Here is a 25,049-nt window from a genome sequence, read left to right as displayed (position 1 = left end):
TTTAAAAATTTAGGCCTATGCCCATTAAAAAAAAATTCAAAACCCCAGGCCCAGCCCAACCCGGTCCGGATATAATGGGCCAGCCCGGCTCATGAATATCTCTGCTAAGCATTTTATAAATTGAGCTATGTCTTGCGATTATAGTTCTCGCTAAAAATAGAAAAATTACCAAACCATACTTCTCTAATACATTTAATAAAACACATATATAAAATAAACACGCAATAACGACTATATATGTTAAATAATGTATAATTTTTATATGAAAAAATGATATACTTGGAATACACCTTGGCTTCTTCCAACAGTTTGAAGAAGTCGATCTTAACTTTCTTCATTTTCTTTTTCTTTTCCTTCCTTTCATCTTCAGCCCTTTCTTTAACATACTTATCAAATACCTATATAATATATAATTATATTCTTTTGTTATATAAAAAATGATTAATACTAGATTAAATAATTAATCCTTAAGATATTTATAGTTCAATAGAAACTGGTTTAAACCAAGCCCAAATATCATGTTGCAATATTCTCTCCTGTTCTTTATATATTTTGGAATTTTATTATTATAAAATACTTAAAAGACACACTAAGCGCTAAGTAAAGGTAGTCATATTATTATTAGACCCATAAATATTTGTATTCATATTATATAAATTGTTATTTTCGAAACTTGTTTGCGTTCCTTTGAACTAAGCAAAAGATATCGTGGATCAAATACAATTTTGTGCAATTCCTTTTCCCATGTTGAATACGCTGAAACCTATAATAAAATACAATAAAAATAATCTCATTTGTCAGTGACAGTGAGTGATAGTGTACCAATATTACAATCGAATTTTTCGTTTATTCGAATAATATTTACGAATATCAATTCAGATTATTGAAAAAATTATTCATATTTGAATATTATTCATTAATAAGATTATTAATTTGAATGAATAAATAATTTTAAAACTTTTAAGCCCCATTAATTACCAATCATTATATAAAATATGGATTACTAAGGAATAGAGATATTATCTCCAAAAAAAACAACGGTCATTATAAAACTCTCAGGGTTTACAATTCTCATCATTATAAATTTTGATAGACGTAATCTATCAAAATATTTTTATGATTGAAAAAAAAATAAAATATTATTTTAAAAATTTCGTAGAATTTTTAAAAATAACGGTTTTTAAATATTAATAAAAATTTTAATTATTTTTTGAAAGAAGGGTTTGGAACCTTTGTGATTTTAGTTCTCATAAATTTTTACATGGGTCCTGGTTTTAAAATTCAAGATTTATCATAACTTATTTAAAAGAATGTGAAGTAAATTTAAAAAATATTTATTGAAATAATAAAATTACCATTCCATAAAATCAAATTGATAGCTAACCTTTTAAATTTTGATAAAATTAAGCATACTGAGATAAAATCATTAGCAGACATCGAATCCAGTTTAGCCGCCTGGTACCAATGGTTTCTGATATATCAGAGGTCAAAAATGCCAAAAAAACTTTTTCTATAGAAATAGATTTCTAAAATTAAGGTAAATTAAAAATAATAACTCTAAAGATAAAAACTAGATGTCATTTTGTAGCGACATTTTAGTAATTATAAAAAAAAAATAAAGGATTTTTTTTAAAGAAAAATATCAGCATTAAATAATCTTAAATGATATTGTTTGACATTATATTAGATTTTAGAGATCATAATACCTTTCTCTTATAAATAATATAAGAAATATTCTATATTTCTGAAAAATTATTAAATAAATGTTGGTAAATCTTGTTCTTAAAAATGAGTTATTTTATAAAAAGGTGCTCTCTTTTTTTCAAAAAAAAATTGTAATAACTAAACCCTTGAATATCTAATGAGATCTCAGGTTCAAATAAAAAGTGCAACTATATTTAAAAGAAATATTTTCATAATCGCTAAAAGATATTAAGTAAATCTATAAAATGTAATCTAGTTTTTATTTTTTAGGTGATCTCAATTTTTAATATAACATTTATCTAAAAAAAACATTTCTGACCCCTGATCTCTCAAAAATGTGATATTTTTAATATGCAAAATTTTATCAAAATTAAAAATGTTGGGTCGTAAATTAATCGAATTGGCATAGAATACATCCATTATGTTTTGGCCATATTTTTAATTTTCTAATATTTTTGCAATATAATTATATCAAATCTACAAGTTAATTTTTTTTATTTAATAATTAAAATGCATATAAAAACCCATATAAAAAGACAATATTCATAAATGATTCAAATTCTCAATAACAAAAAATGGATAAAATAAAAAAAGGGAATATAAAATTTTAAAAAATTATTATAAATTAAAAAAAGAAACTAATGAGGAGATATTCTAATAAAAAACTAATGTAATTGATTGGAAAAGTCTTGTCATTTATAATATCATCAGACCTGCAGGAGTTACACGGTCCGGATCGTACTTTAATCGTCAATATTAGCTATAAAAATTAAAAATATATTTTAAAAAATCAAAAATCCGGGCCGTGCAAATGCTACCTCTGCAGGTCTCTGGTATACATAGACAATTGGCGTACGCAGAAGCCAAAAAATTCAAAGGCCGGCTAAAATATTTTTCAAAAATATTACTGTTGTATGATTAGAATATTTATTCCTACCTATTAACGCATATAAATATTCCAATTTACATTAATTTATGATATTCAAAGCAGAAAAAAACACGCTACTGATTTATTTCCTTGACGTTATATTTATGTATTATTTAAAATTTCAAATCTAATCATTTGAAACTTTTTCCCTATGAAACGAAAGTAAAATATTTCAAAAAAATGAGATTTCATTGATACTATGAGAATAACTGAAAGCTTCTATTGGAATTTAAGGAAATTAGGGAAAATGTAGATGAAGAATTTCATAAATGAATTTATTTGTCTATCTTGACTGGAACAAGGCAAGCCCATTGTTCTAATAAATATAGTCAGTCGAAGAATACTATAAAATAAATCGCTTTGGATATTTCATAACTCAAATGAATAAAAGGTCCTTGATTATCAGGCAGCAATTACAAATCTACAAATTTTATTAAAGCAGATTCAAATCCAATTCAAATCTTGGTAGAAAAGAAAAAATGTTGGCTGATTTTTATTGCGAAGATGTTAAAATATCTCATGATACATTACTAACTGAATGCAAACTATTGTATAAAAGGTTACATATGGTTGATAATGCTCCAAAAAATGCTATATACTTGGAATATTTTCAAACACATTTTGGACATATTAAAATTATTATATATTTTGGCAACTCTTCTCATTAGTACTTCTCCCAATGAGAACATTTTCTTCTTTAATAATAAAAACATTCCTGAGAAGTAGTGTTGTTAAAGGGCTCGATTTGACTCAATTTAAAAAGAGCTTACTCAATATTTTAGTCAAAAAATATCCGATACTTGACTAATAAATGTCCAAATCTTTGTGCCATCTATGAGCAAAATCTTCAAGCTAGCGTAATATTTTTCTGAGTAAAATTTTGAGTTTGTTCTACTATGAAGTACTGCCTCTGAAAATAAATTGAATGACTTAGCCCTTCTTAATATACATATGGAATTGACATGGGCGCGGATTAAATCGTTGAAAAATTAGGTCAATCCCAAAGATTAATTATAGTTTTCCGCATTTTTATATCCTTAATTTATAATTGTTTATAATATTCTTCTTAATTATATTTATTTATATTTAAATTTGTGTATTAGAAATTGACAATTTTTTTATAGTCACTAGTCCTAATAAATTTCTGAAACTTAAGATGTTCTTAAATAGCTCCTATTATAATTTTAAATAAAATTTTAATTATCCCCCCATCTTCATAGAAAATTCATACGTACTCACCTGACAGACTGTTAATCTTTATCGATTTTGTGAAAATGATGAAGATATACAGAACCTTCAATATTTGTATGATAAAAAATTACTCTTTATAAAATAATAAGTCTTAATTTTTATCGAAACATGGTCAAAATATTTATTACATCAAAATATTTTAAATGGTTCTGAGATGAGTATTGACATATAATAATTTTACTATTTTTAATTTTTAAAAAAATATGTATTATGGCATTAATTTTATTAAAAAATATATATAAATAATTAGGTAAGATTATGGTTTGTGGCCATAATCACCATTGGCTTTCTTTTATTTATTTATCTGCCATATGATTGGTTGAATTTTATTTTATTTTTTTTTGATGAATGATATTTTTATTATAGAAAATTATTTATCCCTTTTTTGTAAAAAGAAATAAAAATAAGATGGACAGGATAAAATTTAAATAAAGGTAAAGGGCAAATTGGGTAAAAAATCATTATGGATGCTGTGCAGTTGTAATTTATTGATTCTTACTCAATAGTTACTTATATCAATATTTATAAGCTTTATTTTTAATTACATATTATCTGAGCATACAATTAAATATTTAACTCTTTATTTAAAATATTTATTTTACAAATTTAATATAAAAATTATAACAAAACATATATTCTACTATTTATAATAAGGAAATGTTTGAATAATATCTTCTAAAACATTTTTAAAAATATTTAATAGATTTATATTTTCTCTATTCTTTAAATAAATATATGTTGCTATGTATAATCTTTCATAAACTGGGACCTCCCAGATTTAACATATTTTGTTTTGAGGTCACGCCAAAGACGCTCTACAGACTGAGTATTTATGCTTTTATTAACTGGGTCCACAAATAAATATTATTTTCAAATAAATATTTTAAACATTTATTCTCACTATTAATATTATTAAAATTTAATAAATTCATTTTAAAAGAAAATATTAAAATTTTAAAAAAAATGTGTGTAAAAATCAGATAAATAAATAAAAGATAGCCAATGGTAATTATGGCTCACAAACCATAAATTATGACGACTCTTGATAATAAATTCAAATTCAAGGAAGTTGAATAAATAATAACCAATTTTAATACAAAGGATATTAAATTCGACAAATTATTTCAGAAATTCATTGCGTTAAATACAATATTAAAGATTTTAAAGGAGCATGTAACAAAAATTTTCTTTAAATTAATAGAAAATCTTTAATGAATGAGAATAAAAATAATTACTAATCTTTTCAATATTTTGTGTCTATATTTCTTATATAAAGGATAACTTTTTTTAATTATGGTTTAATTCACATATTTTTTGTTTGAATGAAGCTTGCAACCTTAGTTACCCATCCTCCCATCGTTTAAAAAAGATTTAAACGGTCGATGTCATTTTTAATTTAACGGCCGAATGTTAAAATAATTTGATTAGTTGGTTTAGTTCTTTATTTATTTTATTTTCATATATTTTTACTTAAACTTATAAAATATATGCTGCTTTGCCCATTGTTTTAAAATATTTTTAAGTCATCCATTCAATGTTAATATTTTTAAACCCCGCCCATTGTTCAAGACTGGATAGAACTTTCAAGAGGTATCGGTTGAGCCTGACTAAAAAAAATAAAATAAATTTCTTGAAACAACAATAAATAATAGTGGCGGGCCCTACCTGTAGCAAAATCAAACTAAGAATTCAAAACTGTTGGAGCAGCCATCGTCTAATAACAATTTCCTTTCAGCAAAAATATAAAAAAACTGACCTAACCTTTTTGATCCCAAAAATTGCATAATCCTTAAATATAGCATAAAAATGTAAAAATCTAAAATTATTATTTTACTTGACTTCCACTTCAATTAATAGATATAATTTTAAATAGCAATACTTACGATTTAAGCTTGTAATTTAGATAATTAAGCTATCAATCAAAAAAATTCGAATATATTAAATTAAAATAATATAATATTATTCAAATCCGATTAGAATATTAGTTATTCAAGATTGAGAAATTAGTTTTCGTAAAGCAAAATACATTTAATCAATTTTTTGATATTAAAAAGGCGAGTGAATCTGGCTATGCAATTAATTGTAATGTTAATATCATACCTCTTTTTCATAAAGCATCTCACGGAACTGTTTGAGTCTCATTTCGAGGGGTATTAGAGCCCTTTCTTTGGCAGCACGGGCTTCAGCTTCCAGAGCAGTATTGCCACTCGAACTATTATTGTTGTTAGTTGCAGTGGATAAATTCTCCTTTATTATTTCAATTTCCTCCTCCCCTTCATTCGACAATCTGAAATAAATTGATAATTCCGTTATTCAAGGTCCCAAAAAAATATTTCGACCTAAAATTTAAGTCTACTTAAAAAATGGGGGGATAATATGTATAGCATAATTTCCATATACAGACCTGACCCCGGTTCGTATAATATTTTATATTCTTTGGCATACGTTTCAAAAAATTGATTTGAGTCTCTAATAAAATTAAAAATCTTATTTTTAATATTTTATTGTGTACAAAACACTCTCGTATAAATTCTTATTAGTTTTATTTATAAATAAATAACAATTCATAACTATAATAGATAAAAAATTAAATATTTTAAATAATATTAACTTTTTATTTTTAAATAATAAATGCAATATACTTTGTTTTCTTAGAAGTTTGATCATTTGGGGAATCAATTTTATTTTTGGTTCCTATGCGTTTTATAAAAAAAAAGGGCGTATTAATTAAAACCTCCTATAATTTTACAAATTTATCAGCAGTTTTTGTTGAGTATATTATTTTAATTTTTACTAGTATAAAATCAATATAATCCGAGATAAATAGAATATCAGTATTAAATACAAAATTGGTTCTTTTAATCAGCAAAAAAAATTAGACCAGCAAAAATATAATTTGATCTTTAAAAAATAATTTGTTCAGTAAAAAAATCACTAATTAAATTGATTAGTAATAGAAGAAGTTAAGATAGAAGTGATGAGTAAACGGAGATGTAAGTTTCTCAAAATTGTGATATCTAGTAATGAATACATTAGATTGCTCTCAGTAAGTAACCTAAATATAAAAAACTTATCACCTTGATCAGTCTCGTTGATTTTTAGTACAGCAGGTGGAGGGTTGGCCAGCAACTCGTCAATTTCTTTTCGCCCTTTCAGATCATCTGGTTTGTCCCATATCGATACTCTGGTAGTGGGATTGAAAAAAAATACTTTACCATCCCCTGTCCACACAACGCACCTATAAAACACAAAAACAATGCAAGTTATTTTGGAATGCCTTACTATGTAAACTAATAAGCGTGTATGATGAGTATAGAAATATTGTATTATAAAAAATTACCAAGGAGATCCAGATATAGGTGTGCTAGACACTGGTTTCGATTTGTCCCTAGGTTTATCAGGTGGTGGAGCGTGCTCGCTTTTAGTAATCGATACTATCTTATTAGCCTACGTGAAAATATTTTCAATAGACAAACCATAAATATTATGATGATTATAAAATTAAAAAATATGAAGTGTTTGCAATGGACCGGTCAGACCGACGGTCCGGTTCAGTTCGGACTCATCTGACTATTGGGTCCGACGGTCCGGTCCGACCGAAGACCGATTAAAAAGATAAAAGTTTACTGTGAATTGCTTTTTAGTTAATGTAAATGTACATTAACACATAAAGCATGATTATTTAATGCCTAACACTTTATAGTATCTATTCATTGTTTACTTTTTTTATTCTTCCGTTTAATTCATTCGTCATTTAATTTATTAGAAATGGAAATCGAAATCATAGAAGATGATAAATATTATTGAATCACCACCCTCAGCCAAAGAATAACTATTGATTTCGAGAATAGTATTAGTAGTGCAAATGAAAAAAATCGATCAAATTCAAATTTGAAAATATGTTTAAGAATTGTATAAATTTTTTGAAAGGATAATTCTGGGAAAACGTGTAAAATATGTCTCCATTGCTTAATATTATATTAAATAAATTTGTATTGGCTTAATCTTTTTTAAAAATGATTTGATGATCTAATTAAAATATTGGTAATTTAACACATTTCATTTTTAATATATTTCTTGCAGAATAAAACTTTTATAGCTTAACAAACAAACATTTTTTAAACGGGACCGGCTGGCGATTGTCCCACGGTCTGGTTTCACTTGACTTAACGGTCCATCGGTCCGATCTCATAAATTGATAAGGTACTATTAATCTTTTTCAAATTTCTTTTACTTTCATAAATTTCAGGAGTCAAATATAATTGTATTTAAAGGTCTCAATTTGCATTTTAAAAAGTGTCTGTCCTTAATTAAGTGTATTCATTTTAAAAATATGAATATTTGTGATGAAAAATGTTCAATGGCAGACATTAGGGCGAACTAATCGTGTTAGGCGATAATTCTCCTACAATGTTAGCTTGATAAGGAGATAAATTCCGTGGGAGAGATTAAGATAGATGATAATGGTAATGTATAGGGGTGGTAGGTGAATTCTAAAGGGACGCGAGGTACAATCCCATAGAGAATAAGGTAAAATAAACTATTAATAAAAGCAAATGAAGCTCAGGTAAAAGAGGAGAAAAGATTAGAATACGTTTAGTAAATAGGGCCAGAACCTGGGTTGAGTATTTGACCGGTCAAATATGATTTGGTCAATTGACCGGTTTTTAAGACAAATTGATTTTTAAAATTCTATAATTAATGTTTCGCTATCCATGGCAAAGTTTTGTTCTGATTTATATTCAATATTATTATTTTCTTTAAAATTTTTAATCAATCTTAGGTTATGATATACTCTTGCCAATTTTCAGGTTGTCGAGATCTTCCACCGATTTCTTTTCTTCGTATGAATATTACCCCATTGTTAGTAAGGTATTGTGTACTTTTCTTAATGTTCAAGGTAGGCAAAGCTCATTCCAAAAATTTGAGGCCGAAATCTGATTGTTTTTTTGTAAGTTACTGCTTTCCTCATTTTTGGCTACTTAAATACCGCCGCTTTTACTTCTGAAATTTATGATATCACTTGAAATATTTTGATTATCATTATCTTGTAAAATGCCTAATTCTTATATCACGTGTTTCATAAAACTTAGTACTAGTAGTAAGATACTCCCCTTATATTGTGGATCCAATAAATAATCAGCTGTGCGTGAGCACATGTATTTAGATTGTTTTCTTTCAAACGTATCTTTAAAAAATTTTATCTTCAGGTAGGGAAATTATAAAATCATAGCATGATTGCTTGTTTTCCAAATATAGCATCTCGTTTTTACGTGGGATAAGGTAGATATCCCTTTGATCTTACAACAATAAGATAGCCAAATGTTAAAGATAATTCAAAATTTTAAATTCCTTATCCAAAATATTTCTTTATTTAATATATTATTGGTAATTCCTAAATTTCCAACTTCTTCAACAGCTGCTTTCACAGCTCTCTTGCATATTTGTATTTGCTCCTTACATTTTATTGACGATGCCCATCTTGTTTGGATAATTGTACATAATGTAACATAAATTGGCATATTGATTTTTTCAAATCATGCTTTATTATTATACTCATTTATATATTGGGATTTAATCAAATTATTAATAAGAAAATTCTTTTATTTTTATATGAAATTCTAATATTTTAATAAATTGTAACCTTAGAATAATAAACATGCTTTAAATATATATATATTACTTAATTAAATCAATATACTTATTCACCAACAATATTTTTGAGTATTTTAATGTATTTGATCTAGTCAAATACTCCTCCGGTCAATTATCTGAATTTGGAGGGTCAATTGACCGCCTAGCCAACCCTGGCTAGAACAAATAAAGTTGTGAATTTTAAAAACAAGTTACTTTTAGAATATTTAAGGTCCAAAAAGAGACATTCATTAAACAAAAACAATTTTAAAATAAAAAACCAAAATCAAAACTCGAATTTTTTTATCAGCCCTAGTCAGAATATTGATTAAATTTGATATTATTTTAAGCATTCATTAATTAATGTAAACAGTTGGTAAAAGCCATTTTTTTATCTACTTTTGTATTCACTAAGTTCTAATCTAGTCTTTATTATTGTAACCAAAGATCCAAACCGAACCGTTAAACCGCTAAAACCAGTATTTTTTATATCGAACCTAAACCGCTAAAAAATTATAGCCGAACCTGAACCGAACCGCTAAAATGCCTCTGAACCGGTTCGAGCCTCGTGATTTTATGCTTATAAAATAATATGCAAGTTATTATTAGTTTATTGAAAAAATTTCAATTATATTCTTATTATCTTAAAGATTATCATCAATCACGTTTGATTGATGAGTGTTAATTTTTGTAAACTAGTAAATTGTCATTTAACAACATTTTCCTCTAAGCTTATGAATTATAATGCTTAGAGAAAAATTAAATCCAAAATATTATTATAAATCACATATCAAATCTGATATCATATTGGCAGTGCCGGCTACCAGAGTTAGGGTGGACTATGGAAAGATGTTTTTCAACAATTAAATTTATACTATCTCCTTATAGATGTAATTTGAGTGGGACGAATTTTGAAAATATATTAATTGTGCGGCTTAATAAAAAAAAAGTAAAATATTGTTCATATTAAATTTATAAATTAAATTTTATAATGTGCAATTAATAAAAATGTAGGTTTTATATATGTATTTTTTAAATTAATGTTAAATAAAAAAATATTTTCCCTATACATAATTCGAATGTAGGTTCGAATACAAAAGTGTTCAAACCGGTTTTTAGAGGTTCGAACCGAACCGATATTTTAATTTTTTACGAACCGAACCTGAACCGTTATTTTTATCCGAACCTGAACCGATATTCGTTTCGGTTTGGATCCCTGATTGTAGCATTTCTTTTATAATAAATTTCAAAAAAACAGACAACTATTTAAATATTATGCATTATCATGTGATAAACATAATGCTTTATTTATGATTGATTAAATATATAGGACCCTATAATAATTAAAACATTGGGCTAGAACGTTATTTTATTTGATAAAAAAACATGTATAAAATTAATTTTGTGTGAGGGGTTGAGGGGAAATCTAAGAATAATATTTTTCGGCCCTAGCTCAATTTTGATCAAAAGTGGACATAATCCAATAATATATAGACAGCAAAAAAATATATTAATAGTATGAAAAATATAAAATTTTATATACAACGAAAATAAATTATATATTAATTCACATGGATGATTCTTAAATCGGAAAATATTAATTATCAAATAATTTCATCGTTATCAAAGGGCGAAATTTTTTTTTAAAAAAATGATATTTTTTGGAAAATCCAGGATATCCAGAAACATTTTTTTCCAGGATAAAAACTTTGCCTTTTAAGAGACGATCGATAAGCCTATTTTCAGGAATTATCTCGCAAAAATACAAAATAAATGTAGTCCTAAACATTAAATATAATTTTTTAGTATCGACACCAATACCAAAATTTATCAATGCATCTGAAAGATATTATGCTAAAATAAATTACTTTCGCATCGCTTTCATTTTCCTTTTTAGCTATACATCCTATAGGTTTCTCCCAAGTGGACTCCTTAGTTTGATTGTGGTAATAATAAATTTTTCCATCAGGCGTTTTATGTTCGGTCCAACCACTTTCAAGTTCGTTTTGATTTGTCTAGCGACATAAATTAGTTGTTTTTTGGAAAAATTTTTTAAAGGTTTTAAAAAATTACCATCAATTTACCCATTAATTACAAAAAAGGTTAAAATTTTATGTAATAATAAACAAGAATATTATACTTGTTTGATAGGAGTTTTCTCTTGGGCTAAAAAATAAAAATATTTAATTATAATCATTAATTTATACATCTTTTGTTGCACATACTAAATTATAACTCGCTCGGATGTTATAAATCAATTTATGAGTTTTAGTTAGTTAAATCTTTTAAAGATCGTATTTAAAGGCTTAGAACCAGAACCATATCAAAAATTGAACCCGAAGCCTTTTTAGAATTTTATATTATTATTAAAAACTTTTCTCGAGGAACATTTTTAAATATTCTGTGCAAAATTTCCATTTAAATGATTTATCACCATTTTGTAATTTATTGTATTATTAAAATAAAGGAAACTGGTATTGATTATTATATTTTAATAAATTTTAGTCCTTTTGTATAATCCAAGATTTCGAGCCTAGTTATTTTTTTATTGAAATTGAACTTGAGTCCAAAGCCATACTGGGACTAAAAAATTTAATTTTAAATAAAATAATTTAAGATAAAATGTTATTGAATTCCTTTAAGATTCGGACAAAACAATTAGTGATTTTTATTAATTTTATAAAAATGCACTTAATTATATTATCAGTAAAAAATATCGGGCAGGGCATAAAAGTCCATAAAAATTATAGGCCGAAAAAATTGAGTGCGCCAATTCTTAAGATAATATTTTATGGGTTTAGAAAAGATTTTCAGAATTTAATTGTAATGTAAATTCTACCTTCTTGACTATAATTTCTTATTTTTATTTCAAAATATGATGGGCTCAATTTCCTGATAAAGGAAAGAATCGAAAAAGTCTTTATTAAATTTTGAGGTCATTCTCAAATCAAACACTTATAAATCAATCTTTGTAAAAATTTGTATGCAGGCCATATATGTAGTAGACAAATTGAAAACAAAATTATAGCTAATTAGCTTATTTTAGGAGATTACAAAATTGATCATTTTTATCTTTTAACATGTGAGATAATTATTTATAACTCAATTTGAATATTAAATTTTATATTGATGATTAATAGGGAGAAAACAAAAATGCTGCTTTTGTTTTCTAATTATCAGTCAGACTTATTTACAAATATAAAATGTAATATTCAAATCGATTTAGTTTTTAATTAATGAATAATAACATCGGGAAAGGGTAAATTTTTACACCTTTCCTTCATTATAACGAATGATATGACTGATACCGAGCTAAAAATTCGTTTGTCTATCTAAAATATTTATTAAAATTAGAGGTGGCTGAAAATTTCATGATTTAAAGTTTCTCTTCTGCTCCAATCAAATAGACGAGAAAGACAGAAGTTGAAGTTCTAATAAATTCATCTAAATGATGAAGAAAACGGTTAAATTATACTCAAAAGTTTTCTTATATTTGAAAGAATTTCAAAATTGTTAAATAATTTGAAGATTTATTGAAGATCAGAGATTTTTTGATCAAATTTTATATGAAAATGTCAAAATCTTTTATAAGTAAATATATTGTAATTTTCCTGTATAAAAAATCTTTCAACATGAAATAAAAAAAATTTGAAGATTTTTTTCACATTCTGCATTTTAGTTTTGCCCCATTTTAAATTCAGCCGATGTAATTTTATTATAATTTAATATTTGAATCATTTAAATATAATTTCAAATAAAAAAAACAAAATGCATTTATCATGATAATAATATATAATTCTTTCGGCCTGATCCTGTTTTATATCTAGGCCCGGTCGATTGCAGCCCGAATTTATAAAAAAGATTATAGGGAAAAAATGTCAAATTAAAAATATTTATTTTATTCTCTATTTTAATGTTTATCTATTTATTACAAAACTTATAAGAAAATGTATATTTCTTGTTTTCGTAAGTTCTTTTATAATTGTGATATTCAATCTAACATTATATGAAACCTTAAACATTATAAAATAGTTATTTTACTTAAGGATTTATGAGAGGAATTAGAATCTATGCTATATATTTTAAAAAGACTTATTTTTCTTAAAATGCAAAATTAAATAATTAAAAATAATTTGAGTTTTGCATAACTATATAGAGAAAGATAATCACTGGTCTCTAAATTTATTAAAGATAACATTGCATGCAATAGTGGAATAACAAGGGTGTCAACAAACTTTGTTACCTAGATTTAAAAAAAGGTTTATCAGAGGTAGAAGTAATGTGATTGGCATGGCTCACCTATTATAGAACATAGAAAGTAATTAGCTAGGCTGTGAATCCTAATTATAGTTCAGAAATTTAAAATTATTTGGTTGGATATTTTAACAACCCAGACCAATCAGGGACTTATTAATAAACAACCCGTCGAACCCAGAGTATTTTTGGACAGGGTGAGTTTGGACCTCTTTCACAAAATAAGTCCGCTTAAATTTCTGTAATCAACATCTTTACTAAATTTAAAATCACTGATCCTTAATAAAGGTTCACATCTTTGATATGTCTGAGGTGTAATACACCCCACCTGAGTCCTGAAGGTAAATAAATAAATTAATAATTCGAGTCTAATCAATGTCCATAGTTTTAATAAATTAATCAAAATCTTATAAGATAAAAAATAATATATTTCATTATATTTATCAAAAAATTTTTATTCTTTATATTTGTAAATTACCATCAATTTTAGTGTTCATTTTCTTATTTTGATTTGTAAGAAAAGGAGGTGGACCAATTTTTAAGTTGCTTGATACAATCACAGGGGTCTACAATGTGTTTATATAAGTACATGAGTTACATATTTCTAATATTATACTTGATTCTGCTGGATTGAAGATTGCATTTTACTAGCTAAAATATAGTTTTTTTTACAAATTAATTATATTCTATATTATATCATAATTATAAAAAACATATTTTAAAGATCAGCCAAGTCCAAATATGATTCTTGATTTTTATAGATTTTTAGCCTAGCTTGTTAAACTATTTTGTCGAATTTAGCCCAGCCAACAAAGATTTTAAGGGTTATGAAGTCCATGATAAAACTAAGTTAATAAAATAAAATGCTCAATTTTTGAGTGTAACCTTTTTAACGAAATTCCTGGTCAGTCCAAAATGTCAAAATATTTTGGGGGAGGATTTGCATCATACCAAAAATCCCCATAATTTGTTAAAAATTATTCTTTAAACATCTATTCCTTCAGCTTTGATTAATACCTCCATCAACATTTTTATAAATGTATCAAAGTAAACATCAAAACAAAACATGTATATCTTATTACTTTACAAGAATAAAAAATAAAGATTATTTTGAAAATTATATTAGTCTTTGGTTTCACATGATACCTTTTTGATGAGACGATACCCCCAAAAAAAATTTCAAGATCCGCATGTGAATATGTTATATAGTCAAATCTCGTAATCAGTGAATGTGTATTACAATAATCAAGTTGCGTGATATCTTAAATATGGGATAGATATTCAACAGATGTTGGAATATATTTCCGAAAAAATTAGATTATTAAATTGAAAAAATGCCCTAAAAAAATATTTTAAAGTAAGCATATATATAATATAATAATTTGTTTACAGGGTTTTTAACTTTTTAATAAACTAATTTTAATTTTACAAAAATATATTCCAATATTTTTATAATACCTATCCTATAGTAAGATAATTTTATTATAACTTTTAAATTATATAATGGCAATACGCATATTGACTAGGATTTAAATCAACCGATATACGAGAATTGACTGTAAGATATATAATGTATAAAAGTTATATATTATTTTAAAATATTAAAACATAACCTGCAATTAATTTAGATGTATTAGAAGCAATTCCTTCAAGTTCTAGCTGTGTAATAATTCTTTTACCTATAGGTTTTTCCCAACTTGTTTCTCGTGTTTTGACATTGTAATAATAGCTCTTGAAATTTAAAATTTAGAAGTTATATTGTAAATATTCAAAAATAAACAAAATCTCAAAAAAAAATTTTGCTTTAAATTTTCAAAAGCTTCAATTTGAATAACTTTAAAGAGCAAATTTTAAAATTCAAAAAACAATCCCACACTTTTCATTTTTGACTTTCCCGGCACACGCAAAAGTATAATATATTTAAAAGCGATTTCAAGATGAACATTGGAGTTTTTCTAAAAAAATATATGCATTTCTATTTTAAATAAATAGTTGTCGGAATAATCTTAATTGACTCTTTGAAAAATTTGGATATTGCCACAATTAAATATGACAATTATGGCTGCACGATTCTGGGCCGGTTCAGGGTCGATATGTACTTTTTATAAAGAATTCGGATCAGTTTAGTGTTGTTAAATCGCTTTTAAAACGGTTAGTGGTTCAGTTCCTTGGAAATCGGTTTTCCGGGATGTATATGTTGTTTTCAAAAAATGGACAATATCAAGAATTTTCTGAATCTATTCAAGTTTTATTCATAAAAAACCATTTCCTACGTCTCATTAAATATTGTTCACCATTAACTACGTTAAATCTAGAATGTAGGTTTAAACTACGTTTTGGAAGTCCTAAAAATCTAACCTGCCAAAAAGGACAAACAATGCTTTCATTGTCGAATTTCTGTAGTCAGTCAGTAAGTCTAAATTAGATTAAATTAATATTATAATTTTTATTTATTCCATATATTTATTATATTCTACAATAGTCTTTAACTATAATTAATACTAATGGTTATCATACATTTATTTTTTATTAAAAATTATTCTTTGCTCTTGTAAATATTGTTGAAAGAAAATAAAAAATCCAGACAACTTTAGTTCCTTGTGAACAATTATTTAAAGCAGGGGGCAATTTAGTAAGTAAAAAATATTTTATCAAGCAAAATGATAAAATCCATCATATGAATTGGTATTGGATCATCTCAAGCATGAAATTTTTGGTGAAAATTTCCAATCAAATCAAAAATCCGGACCTCTGTGGACTTTATATGTGTTATACACTTCAATAGAATTGGTCCTGCAGTTCGGCTTTAGAAAATTGGCTAAAAACCAAGCCAAAACATGACCTTCTCTAGTTGTAGGTACAAAAATGATGCCTCTTTTGTTAAACGGCTCGTTTTGAGCCGATTTTTTAAAACGGCTAACTCTATTTTTTAGGCAGAAAAATATTACCTAAGCCTTGAGATTTCGATAATATATGCCTAGACAGTTGTTCCTTCTATGAGCAAAATCTTCAGGCTTGAGTTATATTATTCTGGATAAAATAGTGAGTTAGCCGTTTTTAAAAATCGGCTCAAAACGAGCCGTTTAACAACACTACTCTTAAGTTCAGTGTACGGTTGTTATTTTGATTATTTTTCATCAGATATGAAGTAATAGGAAGGGATGGTCAGATTTATTAAGGTGAATCTACTAAGGTCAGGCACGGATAGTTTAACTGTTTAATAATGTTATTTCCTTCTATCAAAATTTGTAACAATAATCATGTGTACGTATAATCACAAAAAAAGTAAAAGTTTAGCTAACCTTTTTAAAAATCTGCTCAAAGATTTCGACAACACTATAAAAATAACTTTTGAATAATTGACTAGACTAATATACTCTTGATCAATTGACTGTATTTGATTGGTCAATTGACCGATTTGCTAACCCTAACAAAAAAGGCTTTTAAATTGAATTTTATTAGAAAATTTAATATACATATTCCACAACATGGCATTCCAATTTTTATATACAGATTTGCTTAAAATTTTATAAAAATTATAGAACCTTATTAATTTTACAAGGATTTTTAACTTTAGTTTTAAGTATATCTTTAATTAAAACAATTGATAAGCATACAAATAAGTCATTTTTACATGCTAACTCTTAATATTTCCAAAAATATAAAAGGAAGGATGCTAAAATGATGTGAATACTATTTTATTCATACTAAAGCTTACATAAAAAATTTCAACCAAATCTAAAGGGGTGGGTGATTCATGATCAATTTAACATGGAAGGACCTATATATTTAATTAATTATAATATATAATTTTTTTTAAAGGCATGTATATTTCCGAACCTTTCCTTCTGAGCCAATTGGAGTCTCAACCCATACCAAACCAGTCAATAAATCTTCGGGTGTTAAAAATTTGGTCAAGATATCTTGATTATGACCATTAAATAGTTTGTCTTTTTCCTCATTTGTAAGCATCTGGTTATGAGATGACATAGCATTGTTGTAAGGAGGTGGAAACCTGCTCATCAATTGAGGTGATAAATTGGGAGCTAAGTTGGTGTTATTTAACATGTTAAACCTCATTTGAGGTGGCATCCCCTAACATATATAAGTTATAAAAAATGTTATCTTGAGGTATTTAAACATGAATAACATAACTAAATATTATGGTCATTCACAGTGTTGTCAAAAGGCTAACTCAATATTTTTGGTCAGAAATATCTTGCCTAAGGCTTGAGATCAGGCCAATAGATGTCCAAACCTTTGTCCATCTTTGAGCAAAATCTTTAGGCTTGCATAATATTTTTCGAGATAAAATATTGAGTTAGCCCTTATTAAAATCAAGTCGTTTAATAACACTAGTCATTCTATTATAAATCACAGAGTTATTAAAGAGCGAGCTACTTGTAGTGTGCTATCTTTTTTGGTAACTAAAGCTAATAGCGGCTACTTTCTTTGTAATTATTTAATTTTTTAGGCTACTTTCAAAAAATATAATGAAGTTAACTATAAACATAAAATTTTAAATATAATATCATAATTAATTAGAATTTTTATGGTTTATTATTTAATTTTGAAATTGAAATATAATTTTAATTTGTAATTTATATTTTCATTTGATTTATAAACCTAAATCACGTGTAAATAATTTAAAATGTTATGGATATCCAAATCGTTGAAAGTGATTCAGATAATGATATTAATGAAATGAAAGATACCAGGGAATAAAATGTTCTTAATAGCTATAATACAAATTTTCCATTCCCTAGATTTGAAAATTTTTTTAAAATAAATATAAAAAACAAAACTGGCTTCAAATTTATTTGTTTAAAATGTAAAAAAAATATTTCCTCAAATCAATCCAGTTATAACCTCAAGAAACACCTAAAGGTAAATTGTCATTTTTACATTCAAATATTAATTATTTTATAAGACTCCAATAGTTTTAAGGAAATGATAAAACATCTAAGAAATTTTGGTTTAGGCGACTCTACATCCAAAAAGACTAATTCAATTCAAACCAAATTAATTAATAATACAAATGCCAATATTTCTCAGAAATTTGATAGTTATTGTTGATTTTATAATTGACACAGTTCAGCCAATGTCCTTGATTGATAATCCATCATTTACCATGATGATTAAAAATCTATCCACGTACAACAATTTTATGTCGCCAGACACTAATGAATAAAATAGCAGATAACTTTAAAGTGATGAAAAATGCTCTAATAGTAGAGTTATCAGAGATATATTATATATGTACCATGACAGATAGTTGGACACATACACAAGGTAAAAACTTACAACAAATTACTATAAATATTTATTTTTATTACATAAATTTTTTTATAATCAATACTAACTATATTTTAATATTTATAAATTTTGATTTTTATATATTTACTATACAAAAAACATTATAAGCTAAAAATAAAACAAATTTGTTTCTAAATTTTTTTTATAAAAAGTAGCTTAAAAGTAGCTAAGCTACTTTAAAAAAATAGTAGCTAATAGCTCGCTAATTTTTTTGACAAATAGCGATAGCGGTAGCGAACTCTAATAAATCGCAATAAAAAAGAACCATTTTCGGAAGCATCTTTCAAATCAAATATAATTTTACAAAATAGATATGTTGAAAAAATTATTGCAATAAAAATTTTATTGCTATAGCTCTCTAAGTTTTCCGGAGATATGAGGTTTAAGGTGTAAAAATGTCACATTGCTCAATTTTACACACTAAAATATAAATAATTAAAATCGTTTATTTAAAAAAATTATATGTCTTAAAATGATTACTCGTCGGTTATTTCTGTTTGTAAGGGTAATTTAGAATTTAAAGACAATTAGAAATCTGATATTTTGACAGCTAATTTTTGTAGTAGTTATTTATATTTGATGTAGGTCATTATTATTTGTTAGATATCTTATTTTTATGATTATAAAATATTATTAATAAATTTATATTTATTTTGGCGAATATATAAGCGGTGAAAAAAATCATAGTTACTTTTTTGATTTTTCTTTGCTTTCTTCTGTTTTTGATGCTTGCCTTTTAGATTTGTGGTTTTATTGTGAAATTAGTACAAAATTTAGCAAAGGTAAACGTTATTTATATTTTTTAGGGAAGGGGAAAACAATAATACATATAAACCGAAGAATTTAGTGATAAACATAAGAGAATAAAACCTATATGGATAACAAAATTATCAATATTTATCATCACTTCCCAGAAAGGGCAAAATTTTAACATAGGCGACGTGTTTAAAATTTCTAAAATCTTGTAGGTTGTTTATCCCCACATTATAGTAGAAATTGAATGGGCCGAGCTATTATTCCTAAGGGTCCTCTTTACTTTCAAAAACTCGAAAAAATTAATTTTAAATATTGTGTTTTATGTAAAATATAGTTCAATCTCCCAGAGTTATAATTATTATAAAGTTCTATCATTTTAGCCAATCATAAACCATATTTTTATCAGAAATGCATTATTTCCACTTTTATAATTGTTGTATTTATTCATTTTTTTAAATAATTAATTCCTTGTTTTTATTAATTTTTTTTATATTGTTATTAATTACTTTTTTGAATATTATAATAAGTTATTATTGTGGTGTTTATTCATTTTTTTAAATATTGAATTCCTTTTTTTTAAATTTTGAATATTATAATTAGTTATTATTATTATTATATAATAATTTTAGTTGGGCATTGTTAGTATATGTTAAAATTATTAATTTCTTTCGTTATTCAAAATTTTTTTTGGTTAAAAAAAATGTTATTTGAATATTAAAAGAAAAAAGATATATATACGAAACAAAATCATTTTAAAATTCAATTCACCAATTATTATTCAATTCTATTTCAAAATAAAGTTACCCGTACTTCTAAATACAAAAAAAGGTTTGATGTTATATATATTTTAATATTTATTCTTCCTTTTTTTTATAATAATCAATTTCAAAATATAACAATAATAATACCAATATGGTCGACCAATACCGAAATTAAATTTTTATAAAATGTATAATCTAAAAAACTTAAAAATTAGAAAATTCTCAGTCTTTATATCCATGAAAATATTTTTTGGATTTTATTTTAAGATATAATATGCCTGTAAATTTCAATGAAACCTAATAATTTATTTTTTTGTATGAATATCCATCATAGCAAAGTTAATTTTGCAACAAATATGAGGATCATTCCATGACAAATCAACCACGATTCGGCCGATCTACTAAGAATTTTATAAAATTTGGTAAGCAAAGAAAGGTTAATGTAGTTAAGAAATAGCCAAAATTTTAGCCTCGTAACATTTATATTATTGAAGATATTAGGGTTCAAAGTGGCAAAAATGACATATTTTTACCATTATCTGCCTTAATTCAATTAAGCATATCTTAAAAACTACAGAATTTTATAACAAATTTAATATCAAAATTACGTACAAAGATTCTACTTTCAGATAAAAAAAATTTTTAATTTTTTTTACAATTTCCGGTTATTTTATTTAATATGCAGGGACTAAAAACAATTTTTGGAAATAATACGACCTTCAATTTTTTAAAAAATTTAGTAGCATTACTAAACTCTTCCTCTATATTTATAAAAAAATTGATCTGGGACGCGACCATCTTCATTCTCAAAATCGATAAAATTGTTTAGAAAAGTGTTATTTTCCTGAAAGGGGCCGTGTTTGCATAAAATTATATATTAATCAGTTTTTAATGGTTTTTCTTGAACTATTTAATATAATTTAAAGGATTATTCATCTTGTAAGTGAAAATAACAATAAATGGGGCATCCATTCAATTATAGAAATTGTCTATCGATAAAAGAAATTCAATTTATTACTTTATTTATAATTTATTATAAAATTTTTTGCTTGTATAACATATATTTAATGAATATTAATAAAATATATTCAACCAAGTATAGTTCTTGAATATATGAATCAGAATCTTGTGCATTTCATATATGGCCCCCTAAATATCAAAAATTATTGATATAATATAAATTTAAAAATCTAATATATAATTCACTTTTAAAAGATTCTAATTTTTTGGTAGCGCATTTACTTTCTTGTGACAACAATGTATAGTTAAGGCCAGTAGCAGTTAACAGTGAAACTAATGTTAAGATATGACATTTTGGAAAGTAAAGAGTGTCGTCTATACTTGAAAATGTAAAGGAATTAGAAGGTCCGGATGGGTATAAAAATTTTATATATATTTTTTCCTGCTTCTGATTTTTCCCCAAAAATTATACTTTCATCATTATATGATAAATATTCTATAAAGCTTTCTATTGAATTGAATACATTTTACTTTTAAATTGATTAAACCTATCACGGCGTAAATTTTCTGTGTTCCAGGCAGGGTTTAACATTTGCTCAAAATTCAAAAATCTTCACAGATCGTTGCTCTTTTGAAGATCAAAAAATGCGAAGATTTTTTCGCTAAAAAAAATTTTGAGCTTGCTCAAAGAAGATTTTTGAGCAAAATAAAAAATATTTTTTGTAAAAAAATCTTCTATAATTTTGAGAAAATATTTTGAGAATTTTATAATAAAATAAAATCTTTTGTAAGGAAATCTTTATTAAAATATTTTTGAAATTTTGATCTTAAAATTTTTTGGTAAATTCTTTAAAAATAAAATTTTTGATATATATTTTTTTTTATTTTATTATGTTAATGAAAATATTTTTTTTGAATAGGTTGTGAATGTGAGAATTGGTCATAATACCGACTGCATTTTTTTTAATATTTGGAATAAGTAATAATGATTATTTTAAAAATGTAATGTCATAATTTTAATGTTTTATATTTAATGTAAACTATAAAAGTGACAATTGTCATAATACTCATCTCAGAACCTTTAAAAATAATTATAATTAAAAAAGGCTAGTTGAGCATGTTTTGAGATGGTTTCAGTGATTGTAAAGCATATAAAGGTGACAATTGTCATAATACTTATTTCACATATGTTTTAATTGGAAATAGAGAAAAATGATTATTTCAACATGAATTAATATAATGTGTAAACTATAAAAGTGACAATTGTCATAATATTCATAACAGAACCTATAAAAATAATTTTATTTTTAGGTATTAAATAGGCGAGAAAAAATTTTTTGAGCATGTTTCGAGATGGTTTTAATGATTGTAAAAATTGTCAATCGTTATTTTTGAACTTTTTTAAAGCAAGTAGATAAAAATTTATTAAATATAAAATTAAATGTGGATGTACCATAGAGCAGTGACAATTGTCATAATCGTTATTTTTGAACTTTTTTGATTTTTTTTGAAGCAACAGAGTAAAATAATAAATTGTAAACATGTTAAATTGAAATTTAAATGTGGATGTACCATAGAAAAGTGACAATTGTCATAATCGTTATTTTTAATCTTTTTTGAATTTTTTTGAAGCAAAAGGGTAAAATTATATATTGTAAACATGTTAAATAAAAATTTCAGTGAAGATGTACCATAGAAATGTGACAATTATCATAATTGTTATCTTTGAACTTTTTTGAATTTTTTTAAAGCAAATAGGTAAAAATATATATTGTAAACCTGTAAAATTAAAATTTCAGTGAATATGTACCATAGAAAAGTGACAATTGTCATAATCGTTATTTTTAATCTTTTTTGATTTTTTTTGAAGAAATTATATATTGTAAACTTATTAAATTAAAATTTCACTGAAGATCTACCATAGAAAAGTGAAAATTGTCTTAATTGTCATTTTTAATCCCTTTTAAATTTTTTTGAACTTACAGGGTAAAATAATAAATTGTAAACTTTTTAAATTTAAATGTGGATGTACTATAGATAAGTGACAATTGTCATAATGGCCATTTTTAATCTTTTTTGAATTTTTTTGAAGCAAAAGGGTAAAATAATAAATTATAAACATCATTAATTAAAATTTAAATGAGGATGTACCATAGAAATGTGACAATTGTCATAAACGTTTATTTTAATCTTTTTTGAATTTTTTTTAAGCAAAAGGGTAAAATTATATATTGTAAACATGTTAAATTAAAATTTCAGTGGAGATCTACCATAGAAAAGTGACAATTATCATTTATAATTTTTTAATTAATTTTTTTGAACTTAAAGGGTAAAATAATAAATTGTACACATGTTAAATTAAAATTTCAGTGAATATGTACCATAGATAAGTGACATATCTAATTCTCAACTCCCTTTTGAAATTATTTTAATATATATATTTTGAAATTATCACATTACTCATAGTCATATCCATTATTTTTAAATTAGGTTAATATGATCTTGTTGGGAAACACTTAAACCTCTGGGCAGATGATAATAGTATCATATATGTTAAATTTTTAGAGCCAACCGGAACGGAGTTGAACTAGAAAGATGCATCAATATAAACATGATATTTTTGGGAACAACAAATTTAAAAATATTTTTTCTTTAAACTTTTAAATCAATTTTAGATCTTAGAAACTACTATTTGGATATATCTAGTAAAATACGCCCCCCTCTGATTATACTATTCATACAAAAAATCTAAATCAGTTATATATATGAATTTTTATTTATTAAAATTTCAATGTAAACAATAACTTTATAATGAAATAGGTTATATAAATAATTATTTAAAATATCACATTATTTAACAATGTACGATTAAGCTTTATAATTAAAATATCATCAAGTATATCTTTGTCTAATCTTGTCCTTAGAGAGGTTACAGTTAGTGCCAATGCACTAAATGCTCTCTCAACTGAGACCTGGGTGCAAGGAGCAGCAAGAATTATTTGAGATAATTTAAATAATTCTGCATCTTGGTGTTTTCTTGAAACCCAATATTGCAAAATATCTTGTGAGGATGGCAATCTTTTGTTGTATAATAACGATTTTATTTTTAGCTTGATATCGCTATTACATAATTCATAAAATATAGGTCCCTTCTTGCAATCACGCTCAATGTAAAGGTCAAGTTTTGTTTTTTTATAATCACTAGTGGAAGGCATAACTAGAGTTGTATTTTCTTCATGAGGGTCAATAGCTTGCAATTGTTTCCAAGTTGCAAATATATGTTCCTAAAATAAAAAGATGTATATTATAAATTTATTAATTTACCCTGGCCAATATTTTATCTTCTTCCAAAGGATATTTTCCATTTTCATAATGGAATCTAGGATCCATATATATCGCACTACGAAATGCGTCATTTTGAAAAAGATCGCTTTCTCTAATGTTTAAACATTCCAACATACTTTTAGATAAATTATTATCCATTT

General features: G+C 25.1%; 1 protein-coding gene across 2 annotated transcripts in view; it reads right to left on the bottom strand.

Annotated features, from left to right (window-relative positions):
• The window catches only part of LOC135925304 (histone-lysine N-methyltransferase, H3 lysine-79 specific-like), a 46,997-nt gene that overhangs the window by 6,227 nt on the left and 15,721 nt on the right, over positions 1–25,049 (bottom strand). For both annotated transcript variants that reach the window (XR_010571611.1, XM_065460556.1), the window contains exons 6-17: positions 17,612–17,866; positions 15,385–15,502; positions 14,388–14,422; positions 14,250–14,337; positions 11,658–11,683; positions 11,386–11,532; positions 7,224–7,330; positions 6,961–7,121; positions 6,526–6,577; positions 5,984–6,170; positions 674–763; positions 280–398 (exon numbers count right to left, since the gene is read on the bottom strand). Coding sequence is in view for 1 of the 2 variants with exons in the window: in XM_065460556.1 (XP_065316628.1) it covers positions 280–398; positions 674–763; positions 5,984–6,170; positions 6,526–6,577; positions 6,961–7,121; positions 7,224–7,330; positions 11,386–11,532; positions 11,658–11,683; positions 14,250–14,337; positions 14,388–14,422; positions 15,385–15,502; positions 17,612–17,866 (1,385 nt within the window). In the remaining variant the exon portion in view is untranslated. The remainder of the gene's footprint in view (positions 1–279; positions 399–673; positions 764–5,983; positions 6,171–6,525; positions 6,578–6,960; positions 7,122–7,223; positions 7,331–11,385; positions 11,533–11,657; positions 11,684–14,249; positions 14,338–14,387; positions 14,423–15,384; positions 15,503–17,611; positions 17,867–25,049) is intronic.

This window comes from Gordionus sp. m RMFG-2023, chromosome 2 (genome assembly GCF_954871325.1).
Source record: "Gordionus sp. m RMFG-2023 chromosome 2, tfGorSpeb1-WG-v2, whole genome shotgun sequence".
In the NCBI taxonomy this organism is placed as follows: Eukaryota; Metazoa; Nematomorpha; class Gordioida; order Chordodea; family Parachordodidae; genus Gordionus; species Gordionus sp. m RMFG-2023.
Note: the sequence above shows the minus strand (reverse complement) of the source record. Positions and strands in the feature narration are given on the sequence as shown.